Below are 27,396 nucleotides of genomic sequence, written 5' to 3'. Positions count from 1 at the left end.
CATGTCACGCAAGTACTGATGGAAAAGGATTTTTAGGATCCATGACAGATCAGTATACTGCAGAAAATGTAGCCTTTTTTCCTGGAAATCTTGGATGGGACAGTTTCTCTGTCTTTCTTGAGCATCTGCAAATTGCTAGCAATTTGTTATTTCACATAAAGCAGGATCACTATTTGTTCTAACTACGCGCCTTTGTTTCTTTCTTCCCAGGGCTCCTTTATCTGTTTTTGTGGTTTTTTCATCTGCCTTTGTTTCTTGCCTCATATGGCACTGCATCGTTGTTTTTGATGAAGAAGGGCCTTTTCAAAACTGGCTTTCAAAACAGATGCAAATATGTGTAACTTGGTGGTCACTTTCTGGTTTTTTTTCTTCTCTGCTAGAGGTTTCTGAAGCAGTTACCACTGGGATGTCACTTCAGATACACAGCAATTTATGTTAACTATATTCATCATCTTAAACATAGTTTCAGGCTAAGAAAGTTACAAGTGCTGGATGAATGGGAGTAATACTGAATCTAGTCTTTAAACTTAATTTTTCAAATATTAGTTAGTTTTACTTTGTCTTGTGATCTACTCATAGTAGCCTGAAACTTCACTTTCCCTATTTTTTTAATCTTTATCTTTTGTTACAGTCTTTTATATTACCCTTTTCTTGGTCATAGTGTCTGGTAATACCGAATCGATGCAGTGAACAGGCAATAACTGTTTCCTTGCAGCAGTACTGCAGAGTTTTGCTAACCTGTCCAGCATAATGTTGCTTTACCATTAAGTCACATTCCAGCAAAACAAGTGTCTTCATACCAGGGTGGCAAAAGAATGCCTTTAGAAAGGTGACAGTTGTCAGAAAAGCTCCAGTCACACTCCGTACTGTTGGCTGCCTGAGTCCGTAGAAACAGTTTTGATGTCAAGATGGGACCTCTGAGTTTTTCTGCCAACTCTCTCCATTGTTTTCCTTTTGCTTTTATGTTGTGTCTGTGCAACTCAGAAGTCAAACTAGGTCACCTAGTAGGTGAAGTCCGGTGTTAATGAGAGTAATTATAAAGCAAGCTGTTACTGGTTTGTTGCTGGCCATGCAAAGCAGGTAGTGGTCTGCATTCTTGAAGCCTGTCGGTCTAACAGGTTAGCATTGCTTGTGAAGTTAAAGTTTCAATTCTGTTTCCTTTGGAAGCATAACAGTGCAATATGTATTTTTTTAAAAGAGACAAAAGTTGATGCCTATATAGCTTTGTCTAGGTGCTGATGTTTCTGCTTTCTAATGATTCACTGTAGCTATGAAGTAGATGAGTCTTATTCTAAAACAATGTCATCAGTTTGTGACTCCACCACACAGTGAGGTGATTAAAATAGAAATAACTGGATCATGTGCCTAGAAAACAGTGCTTCATTCTAGTTCCAAATCAGTCTTTCTCTGAAGCAGTTAATCCTTGGCATTTTACAGGCAAGTACTGCTATTTCTCTTGACCTCTCATATGTGGTGCTTTTCTGAAGCACTTGATCTTCTGAAGTGCCATTTTTAATCGTGTAAATACCTTTTCCCCTGAACAGTGCTCTGAGAGGTAATCAAGGCTGGGGGGTTTGTTTCTCTCTGGTCAGCAGAGCCATTAGTAACTCATCAGTCTGCTTTTTTTTATAGGAAGTTATAGTTGATAAATAGATAGACATTTTCTCTAGGGTTCCTTTAAAGAAGCTCCTAGCCAGAGATCAGCATTTCAGCCTTCAAAAGAACAAAGAATGATGGAAAAGCTTGGATAACTTGCCTAACTTCTTTATCAGTTACTGTGTTAAAAATCTATTCTAGTTCCCGTCTCTCCAGCTGGCCACCGTCACTCTTTGTAGTTTCTCTACTATTTTTATTCTTCAGTTGTTTTTGACTTCCAGCATTACATTTAGGACTTCGCTCCACGATCATACGTTTCGTGCTAGGAAAATATTTTTGTGTAACAAATGCTTTTTTTCTTGTTTTTCTTGTTTCTTCTTGTTTTCTTCCGTTCTGCCTTAAGTATTTTTCCTTTGGCAATGGTCGTAGCCTTCAAAGATGGGTGTATAAATGTATAACTTTTATTTTTAGCAGATTATGTATGTTCTTTTAGATATACTTGAGAAGAATCATGCAACAGTAATTTTAATGCCTGTGGATGTCAATATTTGTACCCTTTTTGATAGAACCTATGCTCCTGACTTCCTTCTTTATATCTACTTGTGGAATTAACTCTCTGCTTAGATAAGTTAGTTGTCTTTAATGTTTAATCTTTAACATAATCCTGGTTTTGGGTGAGATGCACTTGTCCCCAGAGCCAGAAGTAGGGTGGTCCCGTTTTCCTGGTTTGAGTTTGTAATTTCTCCAACACTTGATGTTTGTGAGTAAAGTAGTTCATACTGTATGGAACCTTTTTTTTTGAATAAGACACTAGTCCAGCTGATCCGAGAGGTACTATTTTAGCTACTATGCCCTTATGCAGAATTACAACCAACTTGCAGTGTGGTTTTTCCTTTTGTCTTCTAGTATGCCTGTATCTCACTAAAATATTCAGAATGACAATGTTTTATTTGTGTTTACCTCTCTATTTTGAGAGGCTTATTTACTAGAAGTGCTCCCATTTTTCTCTAAGTTGATTTCTGTTAGATGCTCAGGATCTTGCAGCGTCAGACAGATTAAAAACTAAAGTGTTAATATCTGGCATTTGCTGCTTCTCTCAGTGGTGAAGGTAGTAGCTAACTTTCTGTCATAGCATTCCCAACAATGTATGTTACCTTACCCATCAGAATGGTGCTGGAAAGCAATTAACATAATCTTAGAACCACCAGCAAAATAATGTTCCCTTCATAATTTTTTTTACTACTTCTACACCCTTTGTAAAACTTCATCTTGTAGTACTATGTAACTCTAGAAGAGCACACTCCTCTAAAGGTATGATATCATCAGTTTTCTTCCAAATCAGCAGTGGATCCTGTCAAGTGGCAAGATTTCAGGATCTGCTTCTGCTTTTGTATGGCCAGTTTAATATCACATCTTCCAGGAACCCTCTTTAGAGGACTTGCAGTCAGACTTGACCAACCACTAAAGCCAAATCAGTTTGCAGTGCCTGGTAACCTCCTTTGAGCTCTTGGTAGGGCCTTTGGGTTACTCCTGCCCTCTGTTCTATCTCCTCTGAAGTAACCTACTGCAATTAACCAAAAAAAAAAAAAAAAAAAAAAGGCAAGTCAGTACAGATAGTTCGCGTTTTCTCAGTGCTTCAAACGTTTTTTTTTTTCTACGTGAAGATGGTGCAACTTCCAGTGTCAACCTTTAAGGAAAGTAGTAGATGCCACTCAAACAATTATTTAGCATTACTATTGTATGCAATTATCTAACATCTGCAATACAAATTGATTTAGCATTTTAAATTGGATTGCACAAAACGTGATAAAATGCTGAAAATATGAAACAATTGGCTGGTGTGACATAATTTGATTTTTCTGAACTTACATGGCTTACTGGTGCTGGCTTTGGTAATTAATTGGCTTTTCAAAATGGTCATTGTTGACCTAATTCTGTTGGCAGTGTAGTCAGTGGGAGTTTTAATATTGATTACAATGGGAACAGTTAGACCAACAGATTGCATTAGAAATCCCATGCTGTGTGTTTAATTTCACTTCCTGATACAACAATCTCTAAATATTAAAGTGAATTCTTGCCAAGACAGAAAAGCAGAACATGGCACTTTTTTTGTCCTTACTGTATTCTGTATCCACTGTTACTAATGCAGTAGCCAAGTTACTAGATGAAAAAGAATTCCCTTTTCTCCAAACTTTAGGACGCAAAATTTTGTATCTCTTTCTCTGTTTTCAGAGCTGGCTTTGCTGGTCCATTAAATTTACATTGGTCAATTATTGGTCGATTTTTCTCTCAATGAGCAGAATAGAAGAAAGATCCAGGGGGATTTGATTGTTTTACCAATTTAGGATAAACTTGCATCCTTCTTTAATGCCCTGTTAAATGTCCATAATTCTCCTGAATGTTTCGGAATTGCTTTCTTTTCACGCTCTGTTGTAGGTTAGTGTTAATACTATTCCTCCTGTACCAACTTTTACTCTCCGCATCACTGTTTTGATTTGTCCTACCATGATATCTGAATAAATGATGGATAACCTGATTTTTGAGCCAGACCTTACAAGTTATTTTGACCATTTGTTGGTTCTTGCAGTTTTCCTGCTGGGACAAATTAGTCTGTTAATAACTAGAGTATTATGTTTCCCTTGTCACCTTGCTGTTGTTTATTTAATTTACTTTAGCAAGGTTATTGAGTTGCTTTATAGAAGAGGCTTTTTTTATATAGACACAGACACGCACACTGAGGGATTTGCTTTCCACTTCTGCAGGTAATATTAATTAAACTATCCACTGTGAATCATTAGCTAATGAATCTGTAGGTAGTTGATACTAAATAGAAAGTAGAGCATTAGATCTTCATCAGTACTTTAGGGAGCCTTGGAAACTTCTCATTTCTTTCTGGAGTGCTTCACGCAGCGCGCTAACATCTGCTCTCCTCCCTCTGTCAAAAGGCTGTATGTGGTACAGAAATAACACAAAGTGCCACCCATTTTCACTGTTCTGTAGGGTGTTTTTTGTTTTCCTTTTTAGAGGTGCCTTCTTCAGCTGGCACCAGGGTAGTATCAGCTGTTCTAGCTTTGCAACACTAGACTAGACACTCTTGCATGTAATTGTTGAGCATGGGAGTTTAGATATAAATGACTATAAATTAGTAATTCAGAGTAATGTTTACCCCAGGGTAGTGTATCATAAACTTCTACTTACAGTAAATAGGAATTCTAGCATTCTTGAAGGATAGTCGCTGTTTCTTACTCCCTGCAGTCTGAGCTGTAGGGCAGGTGGCCATTGGGATGTGTTTGTTTTGTTTTTTTTTAGGGGATGTTAAAATATATATATATATCTTTTGAATTAGTAGAGGCTGTTTTTGTCATGGTGAAACCTGAAAAAAAAAAGCTTTGTCTATATTTTTCCCTTTTAGATATTTTTTCTGTATTGTCTGGAGGTTGCGTGCACAGTAAATAAATAGGGAAGTACTTCTCACATCAGAAAGTTGCCGTGGTTAGAAAATGTGTCTGAAAATGTTTTTGTGGAAAAAAAAATCTTGAACAATTAGTTCCTCTAGGTCTCTTGGTTTAGTCTGTACACTTTGCCCTTCTATCTCCTTTTGTTTGCTGGAGCTAATTCCTCATTCCTTTTGAAACCTGCTGCAGAGATGCTCTTCAGCTGGAGAGTTCTGTAGAGTGTGGTCCTCCTGTGGTTCTTGCTGATATTTATCCGTTTCAAAAGTATCTTCCAGTTCTAGTAAATGTCCAAAGCAAATGCAAATCCTGAAAATGGTTTTGTTGCTTTTGTCCCAGGGTTGCATATCAGTGTTATTTCAAAAGCTGCTACATAGAGTTTTTAAAAAGTATTTCTTGTCTTCTGCTAGCACTTCCCTGTGTGTGGCAAGATCTGGAACATGACGCTTCTTTTTCCTTTGGCCTTTTCTCTTTAGCAGCAAAAGTTGATATGTCAGCGCTCAAGTTTGCAGAATTCCTTCTGTTATTGATCTGCATCTTAATAGGCTGGAGGCCTGTGATAAAAGAACAGCAGTAGCTTTTACATTTCTGATCTCAGGAACCCTGCTGGTTACACAAAATCGTGAGGGTGAGGTGCGGCTTTGGCTGTGAACTGCAAATGCTGCATCTACAGTGGGAGGAGAAATGGAAGCTTTGAGCTTGGATTTAGGTTTGATTTTGGTGAAATAGCTTGAAATGCTAACGAGCTCTGCAGAAGAACCTCTGCTTTTGTGTTCCTGGGTTCCTCAACTGTGTGGGAAACAGCCACGTAATAGACTTTCTTCTCAGCCCACGTTTCTTGCTCACTGACTTTAAAAAAGCAAAACGAAAAATAATTATAAAATGCACAGCTTGCTGGAGTGGGTTAGAAATGTGCTGCTAGTGCGTTGCATAAGGAATATTTAATTTCCTAGTGATTTCAAGGCTCTACAAGTAATATTCTCCCCACAACTGCTTGGGAAGGAGACAGGGCTGCAACTACAGATGGGGATTTGGAATCCAGGGAGAACAGCCTTGTTATTTGTGCAAGGTCATTCAGAGAGTAAATTTCTGAACAGAGAAGAAAGCACTGTCAAGGTCTCTTTCAGAACTCCAGAGTCACTAATGGAGTCTCATTATTTTCCTTGCAGTTTTAGTGCTGTATAATTACAGGTCCCCTTGTGGCCTAGGAATGCAGTATCAAGAATTTTGTGTGATGGGGATTCTGAAGGTCCTCCAGTTTGACCTCCTGCTTGTTTTACAGCTGTCATTACCAAAATCAGACTGGGCCACTCATGAGTTTGTCTATCTCATGTCTTGAGACTTACAAGGATAGCAGCTCTACTCGCTCTCTGTGAAGCCTGTTCAGTATTGCACTGCCCTCCTGGGGAAGTGTCTTCCTGTGTCTGCTGTAGGACAATGGATGCTAGATCCTTTCCCCTCATTCCCCAAGCCCAGACATTTACTGTGAAACAGAATGAGATGTTGTTAAGGAGGTGCACTTCTGTCTGATACCACGTAACATTTCTGATTCAACTGGAAAAGCTTATGAAAAGTAAGATAGTTTCAAGATCTGATGGCACTTAAACTGGACCTACAGGGAAGGAACAAAAAAGAATAGTCTGCAGATTATGCTGTTTTGCCTGCACTTCTGGGAATGAAAATGTGAACTTTAACAGATCTCTTTGACTAACAGAAGGTTCTTCTCAGGAGTGGGGTGAGCTTGCCTTTTGCTCTCCTGATGAAAATTCTGAGGTTTCTCTTTCGTTTGCTCAGGTGCTGACATTGGTTCATTGACTCTCTGTGGTTTTGTTGATACTTTTGAGACATTGTCACGCAGTGAAGAAAGAGGACTTTGAGGTTACCCTTATATAAAACTGTCAAGAGGATTTGGCAGTTACTTGTATGAATTTGGAACATCGAAAGCATAAGAATCATTGAATCTCTGTAGTACACTCAGGTTGACTAGGTGGTGTCATTGGTGTTTTGTTTTCTTGGAAAATACTTTTATTACATAGTATTTTTAATGTGAAATAATTTTCTTTCTTTTGCTGAAGGGACAATGGAGACCGATCCCGGCACCGAGCTCCCCGGAATGCCCGCATGTCTGCACCGTCGCTGGGGCGCTTTGTCCCGAGGTAAGGCATACACATCTAAGACCAAAAGGTGTGGAAATCCTGAAGGTACCATTTGCAGTACAGCTCTCTGGTGCTTGCAGGTGGATTGCTTTTCTTGCACAAGACATCTTAATCCTTGGTTTGCTGTTTCTGGGGCTCCTGGGATGGCATGTTAGTATAAACTGCTCATCCTGTGATGTTTGACAGATAGCTTGGTCTTAGGTGCTTTTTACTTACAGGTTGAGGTCACAGTGTGAAGACAGAATAGGAGAAGAAAAGAATCTGATCAGAGATTTTTAACACAATGTGCTGGTTTGAGGTTAGGAAACTTGTGGGAGGTAGAGGATTTGTTTAGTGCTGATCTTTGCAGCCACATTAATCAGAGGAGGATCTAATCTGTAATTTACTTTTTGTTTGAAGGAGGGAAGTGGTTGGCTAAGCAGAGGATTCCAGCCTTCCCTCTACTGTAGTCTGCTGGAATGTAGTCATATTTCCTCAAAGTAATTGCACTTGCTCTTCAGGGCTGTAGTACACAGGATGACTTTCTCCATGTTTTGCTCTCTTGGTTTTGCAGACGCTTCTTGCTGCCAGAGTACTTGCCTTATGCTGGGATTTTCCATGAGCGGGGACAGCCTGGCTTGGCCACCCATTCCTCTGTCAACAGGGTCTTGGCAGGTAATGAGATTTCTTTGTTTGCAGTAGTCATATATATTAGTGGTGATTTCTCATGAATCTGAGCAGAGAAGGACTGATAAGGAAAATCAATTCCAACTATTGAGGTTCTGTTTCAGTTGTCTGAAGCAAGAGAAAGGACTGTTGGATTGGTGTAGTAAGCTGTCATTCAAGTGCTTGAGCATTGCAGATTTCATGCTTCATGTATATGTGTGGAAGTGTCTGCATAGATTGGGGACGGATGTTAACAATTCTCTCTTTATTTAACTTCTTCTCCTATTCCTAGATGTCTTTTTTTAAACAACCTGACAGACTAATGATCAGCTTGCTGCAGGTCCTTCTAATTGAATTATAGGGTGCCTTGTTCATGTTCCGGCTAGGAAGATGCACACAAGGCAATGTGGGATTCAATTAGGATCTTAATAAGTGCATATTAAAAACCTCAGCTGCCACCACATACAGCACACAGGCATTTGGGAGCCTTAGAGGGCAAGCGGAGGTGGGAAGGGAGGTGGGGGAAAGAGGAGGAGGAGTATGGCAGTCTGGCAGTTCGTGAATGAGATGGTTAGAGATGACACATATCTTGAGGGTGAGTCTTTTTTGCCTGGGTCTGAGTTGCTCTGTAATTAACCCCAGTGCGGAGGACTAATTTTGGAGCTTGGGGAAGAACACGAGATGGTGTATGGACAGGTAGGTTGGGATGTGATTTTCCTCCTTCCTTAAGGTAATCACATGACCATCACTGAAAGCAGTGTTGAAAGTTTTGTCAAGAGGCTGCATGACCCTTTACCCTATCCTGAGGCACAATCAACTATGCCTGAGCCATTTTTGACAGGATTTATCTAACCTGTTTTTACTGGAGTTTTCCCAATCATTTTGGGCTAGAACTGTTGCTGGTTTTGCAATGCTGGTTTAGTACGGCAGTGGTCTTGTCTTTGGAAATAGATTTCCATCATCTTCCAGACTTCTTTCTCCCTGGATGTTTTGGGTTGAGTGATTCCTAGTGCTGTTGTGATAATCTTAAGAACTCAGCCAAAGTCTCATCCAAAGCACCTCTGCTTGTATCTCTTAGAAAACAGTGGAGCTAACCTGCAGTGTTAGCTGATGCATGCACTTGCCTGTGCTTGCTGCCTGTATGGGCTTTGGCTGTTGGCACATGGAAGCAGCACACTTGCAGATAATTACCTGCTGCCAGGCAACACTGCAGAACTCTTGTGTTGCCCAGCCTTGCTGGAGACACCTGCCTTCATCCCTCCTCCAGGCCTTCTTGCAGTTTCCTGTTCCATTGTGGCTGGGAAATAGCCTGGCTTTTTCATCTACTTTTTGGGGAATTTGAGCCCCAAAACACACGTGCTTGCTGTTTCTTGCATGTATGCCAAGAATAAAAAAGGAAGACAGAAACTAATGATGAGAGTTTCAAAAAACAAATCAATCTTTTCTGTGTGATGCTGTGCTGAGCCTTTGTAAGGCAGAGTTTGTTGGCTCTGGCAGTGTTGTGGAACCTCACACTGGAATGGCTGGGACTCCACAGTAAAGGCTTTTATTTACTTAAATATAAAATTAATTCTTACAGTAGCTGCTTGTGTGATGTTGTTTTAATGTTTGGTTTATTTTACCCATGCTTTCAAAGGGTTTTTTTACATCCATGCTCAAAAACTTGTTCATATATTGCAGAAAAAAGGAGAGTTGAAATTGCAAATATTAGGTGGAAGCATGACAGGCAATAACTAGAAGATGAGGTTGCAATTGTGGAATAGCCAGAGAATTTCTTACACTCGTTATGTTGGTCAGCAGCATTGTCATTTTCAGTGTTGTATTTCAGAGCCATTGAAAGTTACAGTGCTGATAGTATACTTTCCTTTGTATTTAGCCTGTGCCAAGGCTTGTGGTAGCTCTTTCTTCAGTATCATGGTGAAAAACCTCTATTTAAACTCAAAAGTACTTTAACCCTGCCCTGGTAGTTATGGGTGAGGTTGACAGCCTTGACTGAGGAAAATATCAATCATCTATTTTCGTGTTAACACAGGCTAATCTCAGCTTGAATGCTTTGAATTGCTTCATTCTACCATGTATCCAGACTGTCATTCTTGAATTATGTTTAAATGCAAAAATGCCAAATGTATTTCTTATGTAACCTCTACAGCATTTGAGAAGAGATCCTAAAAACCCTGCATTGCTAACATGACAGTTTTCTAAAAACTGACAGTAGACTTCGGTGATCAAGTGTGAGTGAGAGCTGCTGTTTGGGAAAATACATCCAATTATACTTCTGCTCCTGTCCACTGCCCCATTTACTGCTATATGCTGAGAGGAAATCAAAGAAGCAGATGGAGATCTTAGTGTGTGAATTACTGTGGTGTGCTGACTAAACTTCTTAATGTCAGAGCTCTTGCTGTCAGGTTCTGTCCATTTACTTTCAGCTCTTTACTTTATGTGAACAGCTTTCTCTTGTTTAAGTGTCATTCTCACACGAGTGTTGCACAGACAATCACTGCACGCTAGGGAAGACTGCCTTGAGACTAAATCCTTAAGAGTCAAGTTTAATGAACCCCTAAAAATTACAGATTATCTATGCAGATGGAGTAGCAGAGCAGTGCAGTGGGTTTGACAGGCAGACCTTAGGTCAAATCAGAGCCCTTTGTACTAGTTAGGGGACTGCTGGCCATCCCTGTGCCAAGGCACTTCCAGGGGAAGCATGGGAAAGGTGGCAACAGATGGGTAGAGTAGGTGGGAGCCCAGGGGGAGAATGAAGTGATACCAGTCGACATGACAGACAGAGAGATCTCCATGCCAGCAGCCTAATTTGCATGGTGCACTGGAACAGCAACTCCAGTAGCACCTGCCTGCCTTCTTATCTGCTGGTGCAGTTCATATCTCTCAGCTGATACAGAATGCTGCATCACTGTGCTTTCTGGCACCAAGTAAAACACCATGTGAAAATATATTACATCAACATTGTTACCTTTAGCATTGAAACTTGTAATCACACCAAAAAGTGTTGGTAGTTTGACAAGTTATATTTTTCTGTAAAGTCTACGTTGATTGGCAGTAATTACACTGTCCTCCTTTAATCCTTTATTAACTGAGTCTTATATCAGCTTGTTCATTATTTTGTCTGGAATCAATGTCAGGTTGACAAGACTGACAGTCTCATCCTATTTCAACCTTTTAAAATACTGGTATAACACTAGCATATTTTTCAGTCTTCCATATTCTCCTTTATTTCAAGACTCATCAAGAAACCTGAGAGTTCATTTGGCAGCTCTTTTAAGGCTCTTGGTAGTGTGGGCTGCAAGCCGCCCTCTGTACTCTCCTCTCCTTGGTGAACTGCCCTAAGTGTTGGAGTTATGGTCTCCAAGGAAACATCCATACAGTGAAAGCTAGTTGAAGTGGTTGTTTGCTACAGTGGTGAGGAAAGCAGTAAATATATTTTTGTTTCTCATTTTGTATGGCTGATTGACTGCATGTAGCAATATAGGTGGACGACTGCATCTTAGGGCCATTTCAGTCTTAGAGTCTCTTGGGTTCTCTGCCATTTGTGGGCCAACAGAGTGGGGGGTTGATTTTTGGTTAGGTTTTCTTTTTACTTCTTTTTTTGAATTGTTTTTTCTTCTACACTTCCCAGGAGATACCAAAGAGATGTTCTGGGGGATGAGGTTACACCTTTTCTAGTGGGAGTTAGTACTGCTGCAAAGCTCAGCAGTGTTAAAATGTCCAAGGAACACACAGCTCAATATTGTGTTTACTACCTCCTACTGCTTATTTGAAATGTTTCTGTAAGCTGAATATTTCTGCCCACTGTTTTGTTTGCGATTGTTGTTTGTTTGTTTCTTTGGTTCATTTATTTGTTGGTTTTGGTTTGGTCTCTCTGTTTGATTTTTTAAATAAATTTCTCTTTGTCCTAAGTTGCATTGTGAAGCAGGACACTGTTAAGTTGTAATGGCCAAGTTATAGATATATTTTGGCATCTGGTAGTACAGACCAGCATGTCCATTTTAATATATTTTTTAAATCAGTAGATACATTTAAAAGAAAAGTTCTACATCATTGCCACTGAAGTGCTTGTGACCTCTTGTTCCCCTCTGTGAACTTTTGCCTCAGGCTTTATAGTAATTGACTGCTTTGGGATGGACAGAGACATGTTAATGGTATAGTGAAACAAAGAAGGCTTTAGTTTCAGTTCAGTGGAAGCTTAGGGGAAGAAGAGAATCCCTGTTTCCCAAGGAACTTTGAAGGAGGCTTTAAAAATTGACACAAATGCCATTTTGTTGGCATTTCTGTTACTCATTAGGAGATCTGCAGATGAAAGTTTATGGTAGAGTTACCTAGCTTTGTGAAATGCTTTTGTCTTGCCTCACTTTGTTTTAATAGGCTTCTATCCAGTTATGTGTATCTCAACAAACAAAATATTTTTCCTTGTGTGGTCATAGGTCATGTTTATCTGTTCTGGGTTTGCCACCAGACTTTTATCTGTTCAAACACAATCCAGCACAGTTGCTCTGTGTTCCACCTTCTGGGGAAATCCAGATTCAGCAGGGCTTAAGCATTGAATGATATAAAATCTGCATTTACAGTTTCTGAGTGATTTTGTTGCTATCTCAGGGTAATAAATTCAGACCAGAGACTGAACACTTACATGTAGTCAAAGAATGAGCTTGATTACAGATTTTTCCATATCCCACACCTCTTCAGGGTATAGCTGCCACAAGAGCAATAATGGTTTGGATCTCTCTGCTGGAGTTGCCAAAGCAAGCTGTCTGTAGCCTTCTTACACTGGGCTGGGGCTGAGGCTACTGATTAGGCTAAGAATCAGTTGATCCCTTTAATGGGAGTCTAGAATTTCAAAATGTGAAGTTTAGCTGTTTTTTTCCTAAAATCCCATAAGCTATGCTGTTCTTCACATCTTTACTTCCTGGGAGAATTCAAAGTCATGTGTCTTCTGGCGAATTTCTATACTTCAGCCAGCAACTGCTTACACACAATCATTAGAGTATATTAAGTTTCATCATGGTGAAAATTAGCTAAGATGGTTAAATGTCACCCTTCTGGGACAGGAAGGATGTGATTGAGCATGTGATAGTTCTCCTAATAGGAATTATGGTGATGGCCTCTCACCAGTGACACGAGCTAGTTAAGGTGCCTCCTGGTGCACATTCCCAATCCGTTAATCATTCTAGCTGTATTTAGGGCTAATGTTCACAAGTGAATGGCTCTAACCTAAAACCAGCTAAATGGATACCGGTGAGCCTGTGGTACATGCAGCTGCATAGCTGCACTGGTTGCCATTGCAAGTAGAGTTAGCCCTTTAGAGTTAGCCTACAGTAACCTTTCACTTCTGCTCTAATGATAGATGTGATCATGCTAAAAGGCTTCTTTGCCTTCAAAACCACGTTGAAGGCAGATCTCCAGTTCCTCTGGCATTTCAGGTGTGATTGCCTCCTGTGGCTCAAGTTGTCTTGACCTAATCCTGTTCTGTCATCCACAGTATGCTGTTAATTCTGTTTTGAGATGCTCCTATCCCTCAAATGCACTTGTAGTGATGTACGGTTGTGCAGGGTAAGACAGATAACTTGAGAGCTCCAGAAGACCAGCAAAAGTTGATGGGAAGACACATTGCCAGCTGTCCCTGATGTACCCATGTTTTCCTCAGCATTAGTAGTTACGTATTTTCTGTTCAGCTTTCTGAGATTTGAGTGTTTTTCTGAATCTGTACCTTCAGCTGTCCATCACTGGCTTATTGATATTGGCTTGCTTCTGCCTTTTCATCCGAGACAACTGTGTGGATTTGAATTAGTGTCCTGATCTAATCCTGCTTTTCACAGTAGACAGTTCTATAGCATAATAGAATCAATGAACATAGCTGCGTGGCTTTCTGTGCCACATGTTTCTGTTATAAGTCTGTTTGGTACTGCTAAATATGGAAAGATGTGAACCTTTGAGTAACTTCATTTTTATGGTCTTTCTGTGATCTACGTCAGTGGACACTAAATGATATAAGAGGCTTAAAATATGCCTCAGATTCTTCTGTGACTTGAGAGCTATAGATACCTGTCACCTTCATCACAGACTTGAGAACAGTTTATAATTTCTGTGAAAGTGCAGCCTTTCGTGCAGAAATGTAAGAAAGAAAAGAGGCTGTATGGCTGAATTGCAAATGAATTAACTTCTTACAGGAGGGAATGATGGAGAGTGTCCCTTCATGGGACTGGTGAGAGGTATCCTCAGAGATGTTGATTTCCTCAACATGGTACTTAAGCTTCTGAAGACACTAGGATTTTGCAAATGCGGCAAAAGCTTTAATTGCATGACATCTTCGTATCTAAGTGTTCACTTATAAATTTGCTTTGTGTATTCTAAAAACACACTTGGAGGCCTTGAGCTTTCATGAAGGTTAGCTGCTGCACCTCAGCTCTTATCTGCCTTTGTCTCTCACCAGCTGGTATTTTCCTAGAACAGCCTTCAACCATGAAAGTTTTTGATGTTGCTGCTCAATTACAGTAGAGTATCTATAAATAAAATCCCGGTAGTTTGGTGTCCTATGTGCAGAATGAAGTCATATACTGTGGGTTAACTTTCTTGTAGTATTAGATCCCTTCTTGACTTCCAGTTCAGGGATGCTGTAGCTGTGGCTACCGGATTATACCACATTGTGATTATAGTCAGAAGGTGAAGTTCTTAGCACACTTCACTTCTCTCCCAGAAGAGAGAAGACAGTTTGTTAATGCTAAAAGAAACAAGTCTAGAAAACAACTTGTAATATACGACTTTGGTGACACTGGGATCAGGTAGCTGCTCCACAGATGCTACATTCTTTCTAGCAGGTCCATCTTTGTAGTACTTAAGTAATTTTCCCCTGTGTTGCAAGACACTAGTGAGTTTGTTTTTTCCGGCTCTGTGCTTTAATTGGCAGTCCAGCTGCCTCTTTTCTGGGGCTGTAATCTGTGTCATCCTGTATCGTTGTACCTTGGCACAGTGAAGGCTGGTAGGTAGTTGATGTAATTAGCCTTTGAATGACCTACAGGCAATCTCTTCTGAAATGCTAGTCCAGTGCAAAACCCCCATAAATGTTCCTAAGCTGGTGGCATTCATTTTGATGCGGATAAATACTCCTCTGAGCTAAACAGAATTTAGTTCTCTCTACACAGACGTCTCCTGAAAGTACATTATAGGTAGTGTTAAGAAAAAGCCATTAATATATGCATTTGTGTGATGGAAGGGGTTGTGTGTGTTGTTTCCAGTTAGCCTTTCCTTCACATCCTAAATATAAAATTCTGCATTGAGAGTCTGAGCAGTTACTCATCATTATTTTCATGTCCACTCCTGCTGTACGCTGTCATACACAAAAAGCATAAACAGCCAGAAAGTGTTGGGGTACTTTCTGTGTGGAATAACTTTAATCTGGCTGCCTGTTTATTATGGCCTGCTTGCTCTGGGTCTCTGTTCACTTGCATCTTCCACTTAGCAACAGACGTGCTCTGTGGTCACAAAGATTTCTCTGTTTACATCTGTGAACAGGTACAGTGAATTCTTTGGTTGGGACATTAAGAGTGCATAGCACTAGAGATTGTAGGGCAGATGGAATGAACTTGCATCACAACCCTTGTAAGATATTACCCCCTATTTGGTTCCATAGACTAGAATGCTCTAAAGGCTTAAGTGATTCCAAAATCAGTTTAATTTCTGAAATAAATTTTGTGTCTCAGTGCCTTTGTATGTAAAGAACCTTCATATCTGAGAACTGGAGATTTTCCATGGGTCTCTTAAATATTGCACAATAAAGGGGAGTTAAAGAGTCAAAATCATGCTATTAGCACTTTAAAGCCTGCTATTGCTCAGTCCTTTTTGTTCTTGTCTTCCTTTTGTGCTTTTGTAACTCAAGCCATTGTTGTCACAATCTGCTAAGTCTGGGAATGTGTTAATTGAGAGGACTGTGAGTCAACTGGAAATAAGAATCCGCAGCCATGTGCGCTATGGGAAGTATTTACACTGTAATTTGGGGGTCATCTGACTTGGGAGGCCAAGCTTCCTGTATAGTTAGCAGAGAAAAAGAAGCCTCTGCTCTGAGGATTCATCACCTGAAGTGAGCTGAAATGAGGTGCTCTGAATCTTCTGTGGAGCTGCCAGTATATTTAACATTGATTAGACGGAGAGTTTTCGAAGAGTACTTTTCTGCTGTGAGTTACTTAGATGCCTAAAATTAGGCAGGCTACATCCTGCTCTGATGGCAGAAAGGATGTTATCTAGAAGAGATCTTCATTCATCTCATGGATTATGGATCAGAGTGCACCTACAGCAAAGCTGGGAGGAATAGGTGATGAACCAGAAAGTTATGGTACTGTTCAGAGGGACTTTCATAGGCTGGGTAATGGACCAGCAAATCTCATTAAGTTCAGTGGGGAGAGATGCCAAGTCCTACACCTGGGGGAGAATGACCCCGTTCACCAGTAGAGGCTGTGGACTTACTGTCTGGAAAACAGCTTTGCAATGAATAACCTGAGGGTTCTGTGGACAGCAAGTTGAACATGAGCCAGCAAATGTGCCTTTCAGAAATTAAGGTTATCAGTGGACCGTGTTGAATTAGGAAGAGCATTACCAGCAGATTAAGGAAGGTGATCCTTTTCTTCAGGCATGGAAAGGCCACATTTCTGGACAAAGTACAAGAAAGGCATGGACATACTAGAGTAAGTGCAGTGAAGGGCCACAAAGATGAGTAAGGGTTTAGAGACCGACTTGAGAGAATAGGTTGAGAGAGACTCAGCCTGGAACTCTTCAGCCTGGAGAAGAGAGGGCTTGGACTGTATCTTGACAATATGTATAAATAACTGAGGGAATGAAGAAAGCCAGATTCTTTTTAGGAATGTCCAGTGAAAGGGCAAAAGGCAATGGACACAAATTGAAATTCCATTTGAACTCAAGAAGACCTTTTCTTTCTGTGAGAAATTCTGGAAGAGTTTGCCTATGGAGATTATGGGGTCTCTATCTTTGGAGATATCCAAGTTTGACTGGAGATCGTCGCCTGTAACCTGCTGTAATTCACCCTGCTCTGAGCAGGGGAATGGTCTAGCGTATCTCAGAGGTCCTTTCCACACTCAGTCTTCAGTGATTCTCTGAAATGACTGAGAGTGGAGTGTGTGTGAGAGTGGCAGTTGAAATCTATTTGTTTGAAGGGCCAATCTTTCCTGTAGCTGCTTTGTTCCCAGTGGTGATCCAAGCAATGATACCATTGTGACTGAGTGTTATTACAGCCCAGAGTGAAATGAGGTACTTTGGGACCAGTAATGTGTATCCCATTTGCAGTTTGTGAAGTCTTGTTTTGGGCAATGTAGTGACTCTGCAAATGGCTTTGGGGAGCTGTGCATGAACCAGTGGAGTATGTATTCCTGTCATGGTGCTACAGCTCTACAACCTTATGTAGGCAGGCAATATTGAGGAGTATGAAACTACTGTTGTCTTTTAATATGGTCTTATTAACATTCTAGATGATGTTCGAATCCATGTGCAATTCTTTGTGTCTACGTTTCAAAAGAACTCAATATAGCTGAAGGACAAATTAACTGAGGAAAACTTCAGCTATAGAATGACATAAGCTTAATGTACTTAGCTAATCAAAGAAGTAGTAGGTAGTTGTTGTTACTTGATTGGTCTAGATATACCTGTGGGGGAAAGATTTCTGATAGAGCACCCTTTAACACAATAGACAAAAGACTCTTTCTGCATAGAAAGATGCAGAACCTGATATCAGAACAATTTAGCTTGGAAAAGAAAAAGACAGATACTTGAGCTGTGGTGTTGGGAATTTTTTTTATTTCTTGAGGTCCTGCCACATAAAGTTCACCACTTACTTTGAGGTAACTGATTGCTGAAACAGTTTGGTTTTTTTTTTTTTCAGTACATGGGATGTTTAAACTAGCAAAATTACTGCCTAGTCTCAAAGGAAAATTTATAACGATAGTACGGTTTCAAAGTTCCTGGTACATGTACAGGAGTTTTCATAGGGTGTCTTCAGTGGTCCCATTGCCGGAGAGGTTCTTCCAGCCATCTGATCATGTCACAAGCTATAGTCTGTTCCAGTGCTGCACGATGGAAGCAAGCATTGCATCTGAGAAAGCTTGTGTAATGTGTTTTCTGATACAAACTGTCCCAGTAAGCCTTTCTTTGAATTGTTGGCTGTGAATCTAAAGCTGCCTTTGAGATTTTGAAAGGCATTGGAGAGAGGTGATCATGTTCTTAAAAGTGAAGGGTGCAGGCTGATTCCTTTTGTGTGCATTGTTAAAGAGATGAATTTCTAGATATCATTATATCAGAAAGGGGTAAGGCTTTGCAGAAGTGCTCATCTTTTGTGGGCGGTGAGGGCCCCTTGGGGACCTGTCTCTTTGTGGGTGGTAAAACTCACTTAGCCATAAAAGTATTTTCCCAGAGCTTGCTGCCTTCTTTTAAAAGGGGAAAAAAAATTAAAAAATTACCCACGCTCCAGAGCACAGAGGGGAGGCAGGAACCCGTGCGATCTGATGTGCAGAGAGGTAGGAATCCTCAGTGGCCTGCCACATTTGGCTGTCATCTTTGAAGAGATTAGTCATGATTTTCGCTAATGTGTTTTATGGGTAGGGTTAAGGGGGGTACCCACCACACAGAGCAAATCCTAAGCCAGATTTGCTATGCCCAGTATAGAGTATCTTCATAGACATTTTTATAGCACCTTGCCATGAAGATGGAGGAAGTTCTTGCTATGGCAACGTAGTTGTGTTTTGAATAATGGATCTGGTAAGAATGCCATGTGCTGATCTCCTGGTACCTTTTGCAGGTGGATAGGATTGTACCATTGGATGTTTTACTTGTAATTAAGCATTAATGTCCAAATCTGTTATCACTTAGTGCATACAAATCAAAGGTTGTGTTAGCTGTTAGATTCTGCAGTACTGGTTTTTCCTTCACATAGTATTGTCACTCAGCTGGTACTGTTGGATGTATGCTTCTGGTCTTCTGGCTTTCTTTGACTGTGGGGGAAGATGTATGGGAAGATCTTGGCAGGATTAGTGACAACTTGCTTGCTTCCTCAGAGTTACTTTTAATTTATGGGTTTATCTTACCTGGGTGTTTTACCTTAATATGAGCCACTATAAATTGCCCTCTGTGTGGAACCTGGAGGAGTTTTAGAAAATGCCTGTGGCAAGGGCAGAGATTAGGAATAAATTTAGGCTTCAGGCTTTCCTCAAAACATAAAGGCTGGATTTGTCAGAGCTTTTGGGTTGTTGAAAATGTGGAGGGTGTTAAGTGTCTTGCATGAGATGGGGAAATTCTTGAAGAAAACTGAGCAGAGAAGCCAAACAGCATTTGTGCAGTAACAAACACTCGCTCTAGTTAGGAGGAGGGCACTAGGTAAGTTCATATTAGCTTTTTAACTCGTTGCCTCAGAACTCAAAAGTAAATGCAGACAGCCAGAGATTTTGTACACTAGAAAATATAAACAGGATCCAGAGGCAGAGGTGTACCTCATATGTATCCCTCCATTCCTTGTTTGTTTGTGTTTTTTTTTAATTAGTACACCCACCATCTCTGAAATGTGGCTGAAGTGGGAGTGGTCTCCAGTGTCTGCAGGAGCTCAGAGCTGGTTTTGAACTAAGCAAGAGCTGCAAGTTAGCGCTACCGGAGGAAGCTGTAATTTTGCTTTCTTGAGCAGTAGGTTAACACGGTCTCCTGTTGAGCTCAGTGTGGGCTGTAATCCAGAATCCCTGGCAGGCGGGAGTTGTTAGTTTCTGAGAGTTCAAAATCGGTGAGAGCTGTGAGCCAGCCTCTGCAAATATAACAGCTCTGGACTCTGAGTTCCCTTGTAGCCTGGCTTCTGAGTTCCACCCTTGCTGCTCTGGGAACCAGATTCATGTCTCTTCCCCTTGCTTCAAGCACTGCCTGAAACAAGGTACAATTTCAGCTGTATCAATATGCTTCAACCCACCAGGTTTTGCAGCCATAGATGGGAAGAACTAGGTAGGTGTGGCTTATGGCCCATTAGATAACTTCAGGGCTGGCAGCAGGATATGGAAGAAGTTGTAGTGATGGTCATAATTGCTTGGTTGTCTCTTTCAGCATCTCTGCGGTTGGTTAGAGCCGTAGTGGTAGGTAGAAGCTATTCACAGAAGGCAAGGGAGGAGCAATCAAAGAATCAAAAAATGTTAGTACCTTTGCTAAGAAAGAGTTAATGAGAAAAGTTAGGCTACTAGTCCTAAGTTTTGACCAGCAAAGGGGCCACTAGAAGTAGAGCAGGTTTGGTAGTGGTTGAGAGGGAAGATACTGGAGAGGAAAAAGAGCAGTGACTGCCAGGAGTTAATATACAGTTTGAGAGCTAGAGGTGAGAAGGACATATGGAACAATGTATTTCCTGTTCTAATCCTAGATGTCCAAATTGTGATCCAGAGTCATTGAGAAATTTAGAAATGCAAGAAATTAATGCATATTTGTATTGTGAGAGAGAGGAGAAGAGCACACACATGTTTAGTGACAAATGGCAAGGGATAGAAATTGATGCAAAAGAGAGAAAAATCATAGAGGTTGGTGGAGTGCTTAGAAGTGCTGGGAACATGCTTGTGTCTGTTATGGGAAGAATTGCAGGAGGGGAAGGGAAAGTTGAAAAGGTAGAGGAAGTAATGTCACTTGGTAATTTTCTTCTAAGCAGCTGAGATTCTGCGCAGAGACAAATGGAAGCTGGAGGAGGGGAGGGTTTGAGGAATGAGTCAAAGGTAGCTGGGATTGCAGGCGTGGGTTTCAGTTAAGCTGGAGAAACACTTTGTCTTCTTTCAAACAATTGTTCGTATTAGCATTCATGGTGTGGGCATGCATGCACCCATCCATGTGATGTCTCCTGGTGTGCTGCACACAGAAGCTGTTTGAGGATCTGTCTTTTGGTTCACCACAGACCAACAGAGTCAGATCTCAAGGCTTCTTTGAGGTGCCAGAGTAGAAAAGTGTAGTGGAGGGAATTGGTCTGGTGGCAATTTTCATTAGTGTTATTTTGCAGTAGATGGTGGAATGGGTACTGCAGAGGTGGGTCAGGCTCAAAATTTGGTGGGGAGGGAAGGAGGCAAATACCCAACACATGCATATACATCCCTCACAACCCCATTATGAGGACACTGAAAAGTGTAAAGGAAATCCAAAAGACGAAGGAAAGGAAGGCACAGAAGAAAAAAGGCTGAAGGGAGACAAATAACTAACAGTGCTTATGGACTGAAAACATAGCAAGATGAAATAGAAGAGAAGGGCTGATGGTAAACATTGGAAGACATTAAGTTGTGACAGAGAGGGACTCAATAATAAAGTTTAGAGAAAGATCTCATAGGCCAAATGGAGTGAGCAGATTTGCAAGGATTTTGAAAGGTAAGGTGAGAAAGCATTTTGCTGAAGTCTTTATTGGATTGTGTATGTGGAAGGCATGTAAGTTATGCAAAAGGAGTGTGTTTCTATATTTTCTTGGCTCAGCTTGGCTGATGAGGTTCCATGGAAGAACCCTCATTCATGGATCCCTGCATGTCTGTTGACTCCAGAAACAGTGAAAACTGAAGGCAAAGCCCTGTTGTAACTTCTTTGCTTGCAAAGAAACTAGCTGTAAGTGGATGTTGGTCTCCCTGATCACTCCTGTGCTTTTAGTGAGCTACTGCCTAACTTTTGCTGTCCTATGACTTGTGAGGCCCAATAAAATTGTCATTTGGAACTGTAATTTTACACTGAATCCTCGTGAGAGGCTGGCTGTGGGGGTGTTTGTCATCTTCTAGAATGTACCACTGCTGCTTCTTTGATCTGGTAGGAGCAGGACCTCTGACTACTGCTGTGAGGGTGAGATCCTGGAATATTTTGCCACAGTTCCTTTTTAGTTTGTGACCCCTACCCTTAATAAAAGATGGCTTGCTCAAAATCTTGATTGTGTATAATTGAAAATTTTACTATAAACCAGTAAATTGTGATTGCTCTATTTTCATCATATGACATTTCCCTCCACTTTTGCTGGTAAATGCTCTATGGAATAGCTGTGGTGGTTATTTTGTACAGCAGCTTCTTGGGGAAGTCTACTTAGGACCCTCTGGAAGCATTATGAGTTAATTCAAGATGGATTAAGGTCAAATCTGTCCTAAAAAAGAAATTAAAGCCATCTAAGTATTCGTTCATTGTGCAGTGCAAGACTTGCATGCTGAGTATCTAAGAAGTACTTCTGCTGCTGTAGATTTTCTGGATGTAGCTTTGAGTTTGACTTTTAACACTCCTTTAAAATAATGGGATACAGTGGTAGTCTCCTTTCATCTTGGAGTCAATTTTGTAACTGCAGTGGGTTGGACCTGTCTGTGATGAGCTGAGCTGTAGCAGCATTTTAGAGAAGTCACTGCAAGGTCAGGAGTTTGGCCAAACTTCTTGGTGGAGTCCTGACTTCTGGGAGCCCTGACCCTGCAGTGCTGTTCAGATGTTGCATGGTTACTTTCATGTTGTTATGCGTGGTCTGTCAAGGTGTGGACTAACATGCTGTGTCAGTCCTGCTCTGCATACTCTGGGATCTGAGTCACCCCTTGAGCCTGAATCTCTGCACTGGCTCCAAACAGAGATCCCTGTGCATCGCTGGGGTGCAGCAACCTGCTTTGTGCCTTAAAGCTAGTGGCAATAAGGAATGAGTCTTGTTTCTATTGCTGTCATATAGATCATGCCAAACCACCCTCAAAACTTCTTCCATGAGTAAATGTTCAGAACATTGTGATAGTGAAGCACTTTATTTGCTGTAGGTTTCTTTTACTTTGTTCTGTTACAGTTGGAATAATGTGGTCTCCTCATTACATTCTTCCAGTTTGGGCTTCCTCCTTTCCATCACCTCCTTTCCTCACCATGCTTTAAATTTAAACTGCCTTCACATGAGTTAAACTACTGTTAGATTTTCTGTTTTTTCAGCTTGCTCATTTTCTGCTCTTTTGGCTGTGTCTGTTCACTGCTTTACCCAGCAAACAGCAAGTGTCTTCTTACTTTCCAGTTCCTGTCCCGCCTTCCCTTCTTCTTGCTCTTTGGATTGGTGATACCTCTTGACATGTCCTGCTCACAGGATATTATTCCGTGAAAATCCACCACTGAGCATGTTTAGGTAGTGCTCTGTATTATGATGGTAGCTCAGTGTGTTTTCATTACAAGTTTGGGTGCCCAGGGCTGGTGCTGTAATACAGCAGTCCTGAAATATATCTAAGGATAGCAATAAGTTTTGGAGGTCTTCCATTCACTGGCAAGTAAAAGCCTTTGAATACGTTTTTGTGCTTAGCACTTTTATTAATACTGTGTACTGGTATTTCCACAATGAAAAGTGCCTTCATTGTGGCAGATTGTTGTTGTACTGATCTGCAGAATTCAAACCCTCCCAGGGAACATACTGCTTCTTGGATTAGTGAAAGTTTGTATTTTTGCAATGTGGTGGTTGATAAGGCATGCAGGTGCTCTACAAAGATATTGCTGAGGCTTTTTCTCCGCTGCAGATGGGTGTTTTGGCATAAGACATGCACATTTCAAGTTGTGCTAAGCACACATTCTTGCAGTAAGAGCTGCAGAGGCGGTAGCAGGAATTTGGCTTGCTGATTTGTTTGGATTAATAGGATTTCATGTAGTTAAAATGCACACTCACAATGGAAAAGGCTTTTCTGTGTAAAGCAGTTTGACTTGTTATTTTTGTGTCTATTCTACATCTGTCTGTTGGTGTAGCTATATCAGTTAGATGGGAGTGCTGTTACAACATTATTTGAGCCTCTTAGGAAGGGGAATTACTTAGAGTGAACTAAAACTGTGGCCATACTAACGAGCTATGGAATTGATGATAAAGTATAATCTGTGTGGGATATGGCCTAGAATTGGCAACAGTCTTGGCATACAGTCTCAATAACAAGAAATTGCAAGACCTCTGAATTATCTAAAACTCCATACAACAGTTTTGGCAACATTGGATTACTCTGATATGTGTTAGCATCTATGTTAGATGAGTGAACTGCAGTAGACCTCATAGACAGTGTGGTGTGGCAACTGTGGAGGACACAAACATTAGCTTTGGGTAGTAAGGATATTCTGGTTAGGTGACAGCAACCCTCTGAAGCAGTTTTTTGTTGCTGCACTAGAACTATTCCTCTGAATCCAGACACTGCGAAGCTAGAAAGGTAACTTCTTCAATGCCTGTTGGAAGCAAAAATGTCTTAATACCATACTAATTCAGTATATCAGTGCCTCTGTTACTCGCTGAGGCACTGCTAATGGAAAGGCCAGCTGTGTGGGTGTGCCAGTGGGACCTTACAAAGTTTTTCTTTGGTAAGAGGTGATGTTGGGATATAGACAGGCAAATGACCCTTAAAAGCCAGATATTTAGCTTTTTTCTTTGATAGCAGCAATATTTGATGACTGCCCACCCTGAGTCACGGTAAGCTCTTTTGCTGGGGGGGGGCATTTAGGCAGGAGAGGGTAAGTCTGGGAAGGCAAGTTCCCATTCCTGGCATAGCTACTTGTGGAAGTTTGTCCTTGTGTTCTTCAGGAATGTGACAGTGAGATGGGAGCTCTGGAAACTGGAGAATTTATGAGTCTGGTGCCTGCTTACAGCTGCTTGGTGGAAGGATGCCCCCTTTGTCTAGTCTCTGCGAGACTCTCCATCTGCGGCAATTAGGATTAGCAGGCACATTTCATGCTCTGAAAAGTCAGAAAAGAAAAGAAGAAGGAGTTTTACAGAAGAAAATGCCTGCCAGGCATAGATTCCACTCTGATTTTTGTGCAGAGAATAAACACAGATGTGAAGATTAAAAAGCGGACTTCCAAAAGCATTTAATGATGGGCTTGGAAATGGTGCAAGGACTTAGTGATGGGAGAGAGCAGAGGCATCATGAATTGCAGAGTAAGCAGAGGGGGGAACCCCAGACACACAGAGCACACATTAGCTATTGAGACCTTCCTAGTTCAATTACCAGGGATTTTGTTGAATTCTGGCTGGAGGGATACGGCATTTTGATTTGAAAAGTCACCTACTATTTCTGGAAATTTACAAAGAAGCAAGGCTGTGAACATGCCTGCATGTGTGTGTTCAGAGGTGAAGGAAGTGAATACACATTTCTTTAGAGACTGCAGAGTTTAATTCTCTTCTGCCTTTTTATCTATCTTGGAATAGTCTTGGACTCATTCATTACTCCCCCCACCCCACCCTCCATTAATTTGCAAAACCATTTTTCCTTTGCAGAATCAGTTGCTTGAGAGCAGATTTCAAATGTAGTGTCTTACTGATTTTTTTAGTAGATTGATGTGGACCTCCAGATGCAGAAATGCCTGTAACCAAAATTATTGTTTCTCCTCACACTGACACGATAAAGATGTCTTTATTTCCCTAGTATTTTCCAGTTAGTAGATTTCAGGCTCCCATTCCTGGGCAGTAGCTTGATGGCTCTTACTACTGATTTTGTAAGTATCAGAGAATTTTGTAATAGAAATTATGAAGAAAGTGTAAATCCCTTTCTCCAAGCATTTACTCATTGTTTTATGTTAGGGGTTCTTAAATGCCTGCAGACAAATCGTATAAAAGGCTGCAAGTATGCAGAAAAGGTCAAACCAAAACATTTGTTAAACGAAATGCAGATTGGAATATATTTTTAGTGCTTGAATATTTTCCCTAAAAGGCTACACTGCAGGAAACATGTTTTACTGCCTGAATCATATGGTAGTGTGAGGCATGCTTTTAACACATGCCGCTATTGCATGGAAATAGAGAAGGGATCTCAAAACAAGTTTAACAGCTCCAGCAGTTTGCTGATAGGAAGACTCCTGTCAGACTTTTAACTACTCTTCCCAGCAAGGGGCCTAAATGAAAAAGAGAGCGCTTGTTTGACCACCCACTTCTCAAACAGATTGCAAGTTGTTTCAGCCAAGGGTAACAGGTGTTTCTTTTATATCCATAACATTTTCCTGCTAAATTCTTTCAATGATGCAGCATCTCAATTTACAGAAAGATTTATTTTGACTTGTCTAGACCCATGAGGGTTTGTTGGTTTGTTTGTTTGTTTGTTTGTTTGTTTGTTTGTTTGGGTTTTTTGGGGGGGAGGGTTTCATTTTGTTTTGTTTTTTTTTACCTGAGGGCTTCATGCAGCACCTGCATCTCTTTACATGGCATTCCAGTACTGTATCCAGCATCAGAATTCCAGGAGTTTCATGATTGTCCCTAAACAAATGGTGCTTTGCTTGTTTAAATGTGTATGCATGCACGCTGTTATAGTGTGAAGCAATAGTGTAGGGGAACCTTCCCAGGGAACTTCCAATCCACTGCTGCTAAAAGCATCATAAATGACTAATGAGAACACAAACAGCTGAACCTAAACAGTCCTTGTTCATGAGGATTTTCTTATAAGAAGAAAGTAACATTTAGCAGCTTTATTTGAGTTGTGCAGATATGAGGGCATCACTAAGACTTAGAGCTCTGCTTCTTTTGCAAGTAGGATTTTCAGTTCTCTGGTGAATTGTATTTAACTACCCTGCAAGAATGAACTTTCAAACTGTGCATAAGCTAAATAATTATATATCATTAACAACAAACAACTGTTACTTTCTGTTCAGTTGCCAAAATTAAGATCTCACATGTCTCATTCATCCCTTCTCCTTTCTAGCAGTTGTTGATCAGTTGCTCTCAACTCATCACTAAGGTGATGTGTAAGTAAGATATTCTGGCCTGCCCATGGTTCAGATAGTATTTGTTGGGGAGGAGGGGGAGTTGGGTGTTTTTGTTTGTTTTGGGCTTGGTTCGGGTTTGGTTTTTTGTTTGTTTATGGGGTTTTTCTTCTTTTATGACATAAGAGATTATGAATCTTACAGATAAAAGATAGTATGCAGATACCGCTTAAATCCTGTCAGTTTTTATTGTAGCAGTGCTGTACTTGAGGTGCTGATTGATAGAGATTTGGAAGATAGAAGGAAGGTATTCTATGTATTCCTTACAGTTTATTTGTTTGGGTTTTTTTCTGTTCAGCAGTGCATATCTGATATTGGATGCTTGGAGAAAGTTCATGTCAATAGGTCACGATTTGTTGCTACCAGAAGCTGAGAGGGTTGATATAGCCATAGCAAGGAAATGAAACTGCTTGTTCTTTATTGGTCACCCTGAATAGGATGAGACCTTCCTAAACAGAGACATTTGCTTGCTCCAATGTGTATATGCAAAGGCTGTAATAAGATAATTTATTTTTCACAGAGTACAGGATTTTCCTCATCCTCTATTCTGTGCAAATATTATTGGCTCAACTTTTGCTCATTCAGGAAACTGTCCGTTCTGTTGCATATCTGATTTTCCAACTCTCCTGTGTGCAGGGTGACATGAGCAGGGGAATCTTTATAGTGAACAGCAATAGTGTGAATTCTCTTAAGAAAAAGAATTACCAGCTTGCTTGATGAGATGCAAACAATACAGATAAGAGTGGATGCATTTGAAAAGGGTCTTAATGTCTTCTAGTTTCCCTGAGGGAAAACTGGACTCTACCATCAAAGACAAATGCTTGCAAGACACATTTCCCTATTAATTG

At 40.7% G+C, this 27,396-nt stretch overlaps 1 protein-coding gene across 3 annotated transcripts in view; it reads left to right on the top strand.

Annotated features, from left to right (window-relative positions):
- Window positions 1–27,396, top strand: part of AMBRA1 (autophagy and beclin 1 regulator 1) — a 124,092-nt gene that overhangs the window by 42,810 nt on the left and 53,886 nt on the right. For all 3 annotated transcript variants that reach the window (XM_083862756.1, XM_083862754.1, XM_083862755.1), the window contains 2 exons: window positions 7,124–7,204; window positions 7,758–7,858. In XM_083862756.1, coding sequence (XP_083718882.1) covers window positions 7,124–7,204; window positions 7,758–7,858 — 182 coding nt within the window. The remainder of the gene's footprint in view (window positions 1–7,123; window positions 7,205–7,757; window positions 7,859–27,396) is intronic.

The sequence above is a fragment of the Zosterops lateralis genome (genome assembly GCF_965231275.1).
Source record: "Zosterops lateralis genome assembly, chromosome: 6".
NCBI classification, from domain to species: Eukaryota; Metazoa; Chordata; class Aves; order Passeriformes; family Zosteropidae; genus Zosterops; species Zosterops lateralis.
This window is presented reverse-complemented; position numbering and strand designations above follow the sequence as displayed.